At 38.0% G+C, this 12736-nt stretch overlaps 1 protein-coding gene and 1 non-coding gene across 2 annotated transcripts; one reads left to right on the forward strand and one right to left on the reverse strand.

Moving 5' to 3' along the window:
• Nucleotides 1–2120: 2120 nt before the first annotated feature.
• On the reverse strand, nucleotides 2121–2507 carry LOC133791543 (uncharacterized). The gene has a single exon (XM_062229465.1). The coding sequence runs from the start codon at nucleotides 2505–2507 to the stop codon at nucleotides 2121–2123; it is 387 nt and encodes a 128-aa protein (XP_062085449.1).
• Nucleotides 2508–6881: 4374 nt separating this feature from the next.
• LOC133792977 (small nucleolar RNA R71) lies at nucleotides 6882–6988 on the forward strand. Its single transcript, XR_009874440.1, has one exon. It is a non-coding gene; the product is annotated as a small nucleolar RNA R71 (small nucleolar RNA).
• The last annotated feature ends 5748 nt before the right edge of the window (nucleotides 6989–12736 follow it).

The raw sequence follows: 12736 nt of genomic DNA on the forward strand, positions 1-12736 counted from the left end.
TAACAACTCAATTGGAGTTAATTCAAGTTTAAGTTTTAAGTTTTTAAAGTTTTTAAAGCTTGGGTTGGACTTTGTGTTTTGGTGAGTTTTTGTTAGATTTGAAGCTTGGGTTTTATGGGTTTTGGATCATGGGGATGTTTGGGAACTTTGATTTGTGGATTTGGAGGTGTTTAGGTATGTTTTTGGGAGGTTTTAAAAGGTTGAAATTGGGGTTATGGCTGGTTCTGGGTTGGCGGCCGCGACCCTGGTTCGAAGAAGCTGGTGGGGGCTTGTTGGTCTTGCTGGGCGCCGCGGCCCTAGGTGTAGGGCGCCATGGCCCTTGCTCCTGGAGTGGCTGGGGTCTGCGGCCCAAGGTGTTAGGGCCGCAGCCCTTGGGCAGGTTTGAGCCCGTTTGGGTGGTTTGACCTCGGGAACTTGGTTTTAGGCCTCGGGATCATTCCTATTACCCGGATTGGTGGGGTTTGATGTCTTGGAGGCTAGGTTTGGGTTCTGGGATTGGTTTTAGAATTTGAACTCATTGGATCACCATTTGTGGTTATGACTAGGTTATCACTAGAGGCTTGGAATCGGGATCGTGCTTTTGGCTCGTTTATTGGTAACCTGTGCTTTGACCAAAGGTAAGAAAACTGCACCCTGTGTTTGTATGACATGCATGGTTATTCTTGATGCATGTTGGATTATTAAATATTACATGCATGGTTATTGTTGAGGCATGTCAGGTGGTTAAATATGATGCATGTGATGCACGAGAAATATGTGATTAGGGCATGCTATGATTATTGAATATGAGAATGTTCAGAGCTTGAGCCTCTGTGTTTATGCATGGTCCTAATTATGCTAGTAATTGTTAAGTAAGCATGATGAATGCCCTGCATTCGAATATTGGATATATGATATATGTTTAGTGGCATTGCTTACTTTTCTATGGTACTGACTAGTCAGGGATACTGACCTAAGAGTCAGAAACGACATAAGCGTCCTGAACGCAGGGCCGAATGAAGATTAGATCTAATCGATATCATCGTTGAATGACTCTAGGGCATTAATGTTGGACCGACCCTAAGGTCGATGAATCTTATAAGTGCTTGGCTAGTCTAAGACTAGTTACTCAGAGCCAGGGCCTAAGGCCTAGGTGACTGCTTGTCACATGGCTAGGGAACACTGTACCATAGTTAAGACTCTAGAGTCATGAGGAATGTTATGTTGATGACTAGTCATCATGCACCTATCCTACTTAAGCTATTGAAAGTATCACTTATCTATAAGCCCGGTGACCCTATCGTCATATGGTTGTTGGGAACGGAACCCACCTTAGTGTCTATTACAACTGTCACTCTTCTATTTAGGGCTAAAAGCCCTGGATGATTAGTATGATCATTGGTTGATGTGTTATACTCAACATTACGTGAACTCATTTGCCTGCTTGAATAGGGTTATCTCTGCTAGGCGTGTGCCTTATGATTTAATGTCATGATATGACTGGTTATGAGTATATTGAGTTTTCTTGCTGGGCTTCGGCTCACGGGTGCTATGTGGTGCAGGTAAAGGCAAAAGAAAGCTGGACCATCCTTGAGTTGGAGAGCTTAGGTGATGATGTGTACATAAGCAACTACTCGACCACCACAGCCGAGGTTTGAGGAGGAACTAGGGTTAAACCCTGTTTTGCCGCCTAGATCGGCTGGTTGTAAATATTTTCTTGTAATAGACCTTTAAATTATATTTTTGGGATCCCAATGTATATAATAAACGTTCTAATGAAACGTTACATCTTAACCAAAAATTTTAATCCCTAAACCGCTAATCATACGTAGTTACACGATTTTGGCCAAATGACTCGATTAGCGAGTTTAGCAATGTTTACAAGACACACCGTAATGGTCCCTGGAGTTTAGGGCGTTACAGCCTAGGCACTGTTCCCTGAATCAAAACCTCTTTTCATTTTTTTTGATCTTTTCCTTTTTTTTCACGCTTTTCACGGTTCAACTTACAAAAATAATCCAAAAATTGTCCAAAATAATAAAAACCAAAACAACACTTAAAATTGTTCAAAACTAAAGCAAAACAACTAAAGAATGGGATACCTCCCAAAAGCGTTGTCGTTAACGTCATTTAGCCGGATGCTAAACTCCTCTTCCAAGAGGCTTCGACCTGATAATGGACTTGGCTTGATCAATGGGACCACCCAAGTATGGTTTCACTCGTTGACCGTTCACCTTGAATGTTTCCTTATATCGATTTTTCAACTCCAAAGACCCATAAGGAAACACTGTTACTACTGTGTACGGTCCCGGCCATCTCGATTTCAACTTTCCTGGAAAGAGTTTCAACCTTGAAATGAACAATAATACCTGCTGACCAGGTTGAAATTCTTTGCGAGACAAGTTCTTGTCATGCCATCTCTTGGTGCGTTCCTTGTAAATCTTGGCATTCTCACAGGCTTCATTCCTAAAATCCTCAAGTTCATTCAATTGTAGTAGCCTATTTTTCCCAGCTGCATTCCAATCCATATTCTACCTTCTCATTGCCCAATATGCTCGATGTTCTAATGCCACCGGTAAATGGCAAGCCTTTCCAAAAACCAACCGATAAGGAGACATACCAATGGGGGTCTTAAATGTCGTTCTATAAGCCCATAAAGCATCATCAAGCTTTTTAGACCAATCCTTCATTGAGCTATTAATGGTCTCTTCAATAATGCTCTTGACCTCCCTATTAGAAATTTCCACTTGCCCATTGGATTGTGGATGATAAGGCAAAGTGATTCTATGTCGTACTCCATACTGAGCAAGATAAGCGTCAAACCATTTATTTCCAAAATGACTCCTTCATCGCTTAGGATAGCTCGAGGAGTTACAAATTGAGTAAAAATATTCTTATGCAAAAAATTTAAAACCACTTTACCATCATTCGTAGGAGTTGCTGCCGCTTCCACCCATTTAAACACATAGTCCACAGCGAGCAATATATACTTGTTATTATAGGATGGTGGGAAGGAGCCTGTGAAATCAATCCCCCACACGTCGAACAACTCAACTTCTAGAATGACATTCAGCGGCATCTCATCTCTTCGTGATATGTTACCGATGTGTTGACATCTATCACAAGACTTAACAAAAGTATTTGCATCTTTAAGTAAAATAGGCCAAAAGAAACCACATTGCAATACCTTTGCTGTTGTCCTAGTAGCACCAAAATGATCCCCACAATGGAGAGTGTGATAGTGGTTGAGAATAGAGATCATTTCATCTCCCGGTACACAGCGACGAATTATTTGGTCAGCATAATATTTAAAGAGGATGGGCTCCTCCCAATAATAATGTTTGATCTCGGAGTAGAATTTCTTCAACTATGCTCTAGACATATCAGGAGGCACAACCTTTGCCTCTAGGAAATTGACATAGTCTGCATACCACGGTGGATTGGCTTTGTCACTCACCCCGAACAATTGATCATCGGGAAAATAATCGTTGATTTGAACTTTCTTGGTAATTTGATCTTCCTCAACTTCTAGCCTAGACAAATGATCCTCCATAAGATTCTCGATACCTTTTTTATCTCGGATTTCCATATCAAATTCTTGGAGTAATAAGACCCACCGAATGAGACGGGGTTTAGCATCCTTCTTTTTCATGAGATATTTAATAGCGAAGTGGTCCGTATACACAATCACCTTATTGCCAATTAAATACTAACATAACTTATCGAAAGCATAGACTATGGCTAGAATATCTTTTTCTATTGTTGCATAATTTAGTTGAGCATCATTTAAAGTTTGACTAGCATAGTATATGGTTCAAAATACCTTGTCCACTCGCTGCCCAAGAACCGCTCAAACCGCATAATCACTAGCATCGCACATAAGCTCGAATGGAATGTCCTAATTAGGTGTACACGCTATAGGTGCTGAAGTTAGCTTCTCCTTGAGAGTCTTGAAAGCAGTCAAACATTCGTCATTAAAATCAAAGGGAACCCCATTCATTAGCAAGGTGGACAATGTCTTTAAGACCTTGGAGAAATATTTGATAAATCTCTGATAAAACCCCGCATGGCCCAAGAAACTCCACACTCCTTTTACTGAAATTTGGAGGTGGCAAATTCTCTATAGTAGAAATCTTGGCCCGATCCACTTCAATGCCTTCACTAGAAATTTTGTGTCCCAAGAAAATCCCTTCTCTCACCATAAAGATGCATTTCTCCCAATTAAGTACCAAATTTAATTCTTCACAATGTTTAAGAACTGCTTCTAGGTGATCCAAGCATTCATCAAAATCAGACCCGAACACCGAGAAGTCATCCATAAAAATTTCAATACTTTTCTCTACCATGTCAGAAAAAATAGCCATCATGCACCTTTGAAAAGTAGCTGGTGCATTACAAAGACCGAAAGGTATCCTTCGGAAAGCAAAAGTACCATATGGGCAGGTGAATGTTGCCTTCTCTTGATCCTCCAGAGCGATGGTAATTTGGTGGTAACCTGAATACCCATCCAGGAAACAATAATAATTGTGGCCTGCAAGCCTATCCAGCTTCTTATCAACAAATGGCAGCGGGAAGTGGTCCTTCCTTGTCGCCTTATTCAGCTTACGGTAGTCAATAAAAATCCTCCATCCTGTCACAGTACGAGTAGGGATGAGTTCATTGTTCTCATTTTTTACCACAGCCATTCCTCCCTTTTTAGGCACCACTTGAACAGGGCTCACCCAAGCACTGTCAGAAATAGGATAGACCACCCCTGCATCCAACCAGTTAAGTACTTGCTTCCGAACAACATCCTTCATAGAGGGATTTAGCCTTCGTTGAGCTTCGATGGAGGGTTTGCTATCTTCTTCCATAAGAATTATGTGCATTACTGTTGAAGGGCTAATTCCTCGAATATCAGCCAACGTCCACCCAATCACACGTTTATGAGCCCTCAAAACCCTTAAAAGTTTTTCTACTTCACCGTTTGACAGCAATGAAGAAATAATTATAGGCAGCGTTTCTTTCTCCCCCAAGTACACATAACAAAGATGCTCCGGTAAAGACTTCAACTCAAGGACTGGAGGCTTCTCAATAGATGGTATGGGGCGTTCAGGCCCTTGCCCCAATTCTTCAAATTTCTTCTTGTAATATGGACCATAAGAATTGACCCATTTCACATACTCATGAGTCTCCCAATCCTCTTCTTCATTATCATCACTTAAATCCAAAGCCAACTCAAGAGGATCATTAGTAATCATCTTTTTCGACACCACCCCCTCAATCACATCAACATTAAAGCAACTATCACTTGCTCTTGGATAAGACATGGCCTTAAATACATTAAAGACCACTTCTTCCCCTTGAACTCTCAACCTTAACTCACCCTTTTGCACATCAATGAGGGTTTACCCAGTAGCTAAGAATGGTCTCCCAAGAATAATGGGAACCGTTGTATCCTCCTCCATGTCTAGAACAATGAAATCCGTTGGAAAAATAAACTTGTCTACCTTGACTAGCACATCTTCAATAACTCCCCTTGGGTGCTTGATTGATCGATCTGCGAGTTGAAGAGTAATAGTAGTAGGCTTTGCCTCACCAAGACCAAGCTTCCGAAATTCAGATAGCGGCATGAGATTGATACTTGCTCCAATATCACAAAGAGCATGTTTGCATTCAAATTTCCCTATAGTACAAGGGATAGTAAAACTCCCCGGATCTTGAAGCTTTTGTGGAAGCTTCCTTTGGAGAATTGCAATGCACTCTTCAGTAAGTGCCACTATCTCAAAGTCTTCCAACCTTCGTTTCTTTGATAAAATCTCTTTCATGAATTTCACATAACTCGGCATTTGCTCCAAAGCCTCAGCAAATGGGATGTTAATGTGAAGCTTTTTAAACACCTCAAGAAACTTTGAGAATTGTTTGTCAAGAGAATTCTTCTGGAGTCATTGTGGATATGGGATTTTGACATTAGAATCAACAACTACCGGTTGAATATTCTCTTTGGTTGCAAGGCCTTCAGTAACCTTTTCCACCACTTGGAGCTCAAATTTTTCACAACTCACCTCTTCTTCTGACTTTTTTTTCTTGAGTCCCTTTTAGAGAAGGACCCTCAATTTCTTTCCTGCTCCTCAAGATGATAGTTTGACATTGCTCCTTAGGATTTACCACAGTATTGCTAGGCAAATTCCCTTGAGGCCTAGTATTCAACATATTGGCCAACTGCTCCACTTGCATTTCCAAATTTCTGATAGAGGATCTAGTCTCAGTCATAAACTGAGTTTGAGTGTTGGTGAGAGTCAGTAGGGCTACCTGCAATTCACTAGGCTGTTCTGTAGGAGCTAGTGGCCTAGGTTGCTGAGAGGTTGATGCTTGTGGTGGAGCTTGAGTCATAGGCCGCTGATACTATGGTTGAAATAGTTGTTGTTGGTCCTGATTATTTCTCTAAGAAAAGTTAGGATGGTTTCTCCACCCCGAATTATACGAGTTGGAGTAGGGGTTGTTGTAGGGCCTCTGAAAATTAGCCACCGCCTGGACTTGAGCTTGATCTAATGGGACATTTTTGGGATCTAAAACAGCTTGGCACTGGTCAAAAAGATGAGGCCCCCCACACAATTCACACATTACTTGGGCTTGCACAACTTGGGCAGACTTGGTATTTTTTTGCAGCTGCTTAGTTAGAGACGCAGCTTGAGCAATTAAGGCTGTGATTGCATCTAGTTCATGAACCCCTGCAACCTTTTTATTATTGGCTGCTCATTCACTTGGCCATAGGTAATTATTAGTGGCCATTTCCTCTTAAGAGTTCATAAGCTTCATTAGCACTTTTTCTCATAAATGCTCCTCCCGCTGCTGCATCAATGATTGTGTGAGTGGTACCGCACAAACCATTGTAAAAGTTGTGGACCAACAACCACTTCTCAATACCGTGGTGGGGAAATTTTTTGATCAAGTCCTTGAACCTCTCCCAAGCATCATACAAAGATTCTCCCTCAAGTTGAGAGAAGTTATTGATCTCCCCTCTCAGTTTAGCAGCCTTAGCAAGTGGAAAGAACTTCGCTAAGAACTTCTGAGCTAGAGCATCCCAAGTGGTAATAGTATTGGCCTCAAGTGAATTCAGCCAACTTTTCGCTCGCTCCCTTAGTGAGAATGGGAACAAGCGCAATCTAATGGCATCATCACTCACCCCATTCATCTTGAAAGTGGCACACAACTCCAGGAAATTGGCTATGTGCATATTGGGGTCTTCAGTGGGGAGGCCACCAAATTGAACTACAATTTGGACCATCTACAAGACAGCAGGCTTAATCTCAAAATTGTTTGCCTCTACTGCTGGTGGACGGATGCATGAGTGTACCCCTGTGACAGTAGGGAGTACATAGTCCCGTAGGGGTCTTTGACCAGCAGGATTCTGATCTTGTTGTGCTCCCCCGCTCATGTTTTCAACACTGTTGTTATTAATATCTGATGTAACAATAGTGGAACTTTCAGCCCTCTTGTTTCTTCGGTTTCGCTTGCACTCCTTCTCGATCTCAAGATTAATTGGAACTAGACTGTCAGCTCCCCTTATACCGCGTATATAAAGAAAGTACCTGAGATAGAGAACAACCGCAGCCAAACAAGTTAGAAATTATTTAAAAGACAACCAAATTAGAAATAAAATTAACTATTTTAATATTGATAATTTTTCAGTCCCCGACAATGGCGCCAAAAACTTGTTGCGAATTTTATAGCTACGCATGTATACGTAATCGCAATTTGTAATAAATCTCGATAAGAACGAGTATTGTCCCATGAAGACTGATTTATCAATTACCAAATAATTAATTTCTAGTTTCTATTTGGCTAATGAAAACTAGATTTGTGAAATTTGAAAACAAGAAAACAAAAATAAATGAAAATTGTAGAAATCAGATAATAACAAGAACACAAGGATTAAATTCACTAGGAAACAATTAGGAATCCTAATCTTCTCTACTATCCACTCTATTATTCTTTAATTCAATTACTACTAAAACTCTTCTCACTGAAATGATAGGCATGCAAAAGTGTTTACTATTCGAGTTAAGAAATAGAAAACTCGACCTAATGTGAATTCCCTATATTTCTATGGTCAATTCAAATAATAGGAAGCAATGAATACAACCCTAAATCACATAAACCAATTTGATACTCTCGTTCTAAATTGAAATCTATGTATATTCAATTTTAGCATATTTAAATCTCACTTTTCAGATTTTGATTCAAATTCATAAATCATATGTAAAAGGTGCGCAGTTAATTACATGCACAATAAATACAAACTGAATAGATTTCAGATGAAGAAGAAATAGATAAATGCATTAAATCATAATAGAGTTTCAAGAGAGTCAATTAGAAAACCTAAACAAAAATTTAGTTCATAAACATGACTAAATCAAACATAAACATAGAATTTAACATAAGATAAAGAAAAAGAAAAAGAAAAGAACTCTAGGGTTTTGTTTCTTCTCTAGCCTCCTTGTTGCTTAATCTGATCTCCTTCCTCTAAAAACGTCATTAAGGAAGCTTTTATAGACCCTAATTCATTTTTTCATGAAAAGACAAGATTACCCCTGAAAATTCCTCTAAATTCCGTTTCCGTACGGACCCTAGCGCTGGGGCGCCACGAGATAGCGCTGAGGCGCTATAGATAAATCACAAAACACGTTTCTGGAAAACTGATAGCGCTGGGGCACTGAAATGTAGTGCCTAGGTTCTACAACCCGCATCAAATCATGCTCTCTATTTCTCGGCAGTGCTAGGGCGCTGGTTTTTAGCGCTGGGGTGCTACTTTGTACAGAATAAAACTGAACTCGTTTTGAACATCCTACAGCGTCATCTCATCGTATTTTTATCATAACTCATTCGATATAACTCTGAATTGAATGATTCATAAAGATATGGAAATCTAAGAGAAATATATACACCTTATGTTTCTATAAGTGTTTCCAAAAAGTGAAGAAAACATGGTAAAAACGCGGCTTGAAGTCACAGACTTGCGTTATAGAGCATAAATGACGTGTGTTGAGCATATTTAATGTAGTATTTTCCACACATAATGTCTTGAAACTTCACAATCAACACTAAATCCATCTTACTCATCATATTTAACATGTTTCCTCTCATTTCACTCCATATTATGTACTTGACCATTAAAACCTGAAATGTAGAGTCCAAGAACTTTACTTAGCTAATTATTTAGTAGTATTATAGTATGTATAGTATTATCTTTGTTACTGTGGATTTTTGGTTCAGACCGGGAATTATTTGGACACTCATAGTAGTACTTATAGATTTTCTAAGTTTAATCTATAGTTTAAGAATATTAAGTTAACCTAAGGTTTGATTAATGTGACTGATATTAAGGATTATATTTATTATACTATAAGGTTTAGATATCAACCAATGGGATTTTAAGCACATGTTATGAATGGTGATTAAGGATTAAGTATTTTTTAGGATTAAATTTAATAAGGAGTAAAGTTTGAATGTTATAGGGTCAGTCAGCAGCTTTGAATACGTTGAGGGCTTAGTCAAGGCTGTTTACTCCATTCAAACTTAGCTAAAAATGTGTAATTTCGTGTTTAATTATTCAGCGTGTGCCGATATATCGCAGCACGTAAATACGGAAAACACGAAACGATGCACGGTCGCCTCGGGCATACTGGCCCAGGCGATATATCGCCTACAGGGGGCGATATATCGCCTCCTCCAGCATAAATTCAAACACTTTTGAATTCTTTTCCTTTCAGCCATTCAAACTCCTTCATAAGTCCAGCATCTTTTGAACGAGTCTTCAGCCTCTGCTGAACGATTATTCAAATTATTTTCACCTAAATAGCCATTATTTTTATTCAAGTAAAATCAAGATACCTTCTTTCCCAAACTCTATAAATAGGACCTAGTACCCAGCCATTATTCACCTTTTACTCTAAGTTCAGAAGCTGCTAGTGCTAAGTGAGTGTGAGAGTGTAAACACTTGGGTGGGAAAGTCATAAGCTTAATCATCATAAGCTTATCAAACACTTTGGGAAGTAAGATTCTTTAGTATTTTGGTTGTGGTGTAGATTGATCTTGCAAGTCTTTGAGGTAAACCCGGAACTCTATTTCATTTGTTTCATGTTATTTTCTTTCTCAAAGCCTTCTACTCAGTCCCCTAACCTCATTCTTATTTTGGTTAGGGAATCCAAGTTCTTAAGCACATAAGTTTCGGTAAGCATATTTCTCAATGGTTTAGTCTTCCTATTCATTTTCATTTCTTCTTCTTCATAAGACTCACTCTTTCTCATATGGTTTTAGGAGTGTTCCAAAAGTCCCAACTCAGTCCATCATATCCCGGTAACTTTGGTAAGGAAAATAGGATAGAATCTATATGTTCATTGCTTATGTTATCTTATGTGTTATGTTATGAATATGTTATGAATGTGTATGTTTGTAGGCTTGGGCTTATGCCCTATTTGACTAACAAGACCCCAAAAAGATTATGGGCATATGCCTACTTAGCTAGTAGGACCCCACTAATCTCATGGGCATAAGCTTGTTTAGTCTATGAGACCCCAAGTAATAATGGCCATTATAATAAGCGTATGTATTAAGTGTTATGATATGTCTTTACGTTTATTATGAAATTTATGTGTATGACTATGTGTTAGATTTTCCTTACTGGGCATTAGGCTCATTCCTTTTTGTTTTATGTGCAGGAAAATAGCTTTAGAGGCGGTAAGATTCGTGACGCTTAGAGGATGTGTATCGATGGTGAATGGAGTCAAGGGGCCGAGCGTTATTCGATTCGAGGATGTAGTCTCATTTTATCTTTTTATGGTTTTATATGTATTTTCCGCATTTCTTATGTAATTCTTTCCATTTAAATCATGTTTTGTTTTTAAAGACACTGGGATCCCATATCCTTCTTAGTATTTATTTGTAAGTAACTCTTATTTTACAAGTTACTCAATAAAATTATGGTATTTTCGTAAAAAAAAAATAAGTAAGTCTATGTATAGTTTCGTTAATGGTCCAAAAAGTCTAGATTAGTGGGTCATTACATGAAATAAGAAGAAAACAAGCATAAATCTGCACTAAACAATCCTAAATAACTAAAAACATAACCTAAAACAATCTCTAGAACAAACCTAAAATGACCCTGACAGCAGTGATCAAACTCTTCTTGAGCTTCTGGAAGCTGTCTTCTCACTTGTCTGACCAAACAAACTTCTGATTCTTGCGGGTTAACTCTGTCAGTGATGACACAACCTTGGAGAACCCTTCCACATAGCATCTGTAATACCCTGCCAATCCCAAGAAACTCCTAATCTCTAAAGCATTCTATAGTCTTGGCCAATCTCTGACCGCCCCAATCTTCATTGAATCCACCTTAATCCCATCCTTACTGACTACGTGACCCAAGAGAGTCACCTGTGGCAACCAAAACTCGCATTTCTTCAACTTTTCATACAACCTGTGTTCTCTCTGTTGGGGTTTTATGCCCTAATTAAAACCCAAATTCTTTGTAATCTCATTTTATTATCAATAAAAGAATAGAAATCATTTTTTGACTTGGTCAATCACTTTGCTCACATGTTTTATTTTCATGATTATTTGTTTAATATAAACTTCTATTAAATCCTGAGCATATAGCTAATCTTATTTATAGTGACGTAATCACAGTGGAATATAAATATGATTATATGTTCAAAAATAAGTTAGTCCTAAGATTAGTCAGTGCACCGGATTAACACTGACTTGCCAATCTACGATATGATCTACTTACACATTACAATGTTATGTTCTTTCCAGAACATTAGCAAAGTAGATAAGATCGGATGTATTTGTTACATTGGACAGGACCGATATTGACAGTTGATAAGATAAGTAAACATACCATTATTATCTATTCTAGTCATATCATATAGTTGACCATAGGTCAATTCAATCTTAATTCTGAGTGGTTAGTATTCTAACTGATTGTATTATTTGAGCTCTTTGACTTGTTCGTCACCAGCTTACCCTACGGACTAGCCCATACTTACATCTTGGGAACTCGGTATTATAATTGAGTGGGAGTGTTAATCATAGATATGAACATCTATAGCTTCTGATGAAGAAGTGAAACGATGGTTTCCTTTTAGTTTGGTTCAAGGTGATAAATGATAGAGATCTCATTTCAGTAATTAAATTAGTTTACTAAAATATCATTTACAAGGAACTAAGTGTTTTAAGGATAAAATACAATGAGGGGTAAAACGGTATTTTAGTCCTATCTCATTGTAGACCGTCTATAGAGGATTGAGTGACAATTATGGTTGTAACAATGGATAATTAATAGCATATCTATATTTGTTATAGAGAATTCTATGAATTCAAGAGTGCAATTCTGAGTCTATAGTGGAGTCACGAGGAATTAATAAGTTAGTAAATTTATTTGTTAGATTTATGATAACTTATTGGAGCTTGATTTCATAGGTCCATGGTCCCCATTGTACCTTGGATAAAATCATCTAGATAGTCTCAATTAATTGATTTAATTATCAATTAGAATTATCAAAGTTGACCAGATCAATTTTGGATAGTTTCACAGAGTTGTGTAATTTTGAGAAGAAAAGAGAAATTATGGCAGATTTATTAATTAAGATAAATTGGTATCTAAATTAATAAATAAGTTTAAATCAAGGTTCAAATTATAAATAATTAATTTGATAAAGGATTTAAATAATTATTTAATTAATTAAATCAATAGAAAATAATACAGGCCTTGATT

The sequence above is a fragment of the Humulus lupulus genome, chromosome 7 (assembly GCF_963169125.1).
Source record: "Humulus lupulus chromosome 7, drHumLupu1.1, whole genome shotgun sequence".
In the NCBI taxonomy this organism is placed as follows: domain Eukaryota; kingdom Viridiplantae; phylum Streptophyta; class Magnoliopsida; order Rosales; family Cannabaceae; genus Humulus; species Humulus lupulus.

Coding starts and splice junctions, on each gene's coding strand:
- LOC133791543 (XM_062229465.1), bottom strand. CDS start 2,507: ATGGATTGGAATGCAGCTGGGAAAAATAGGCTACTACAATTGAATGAA.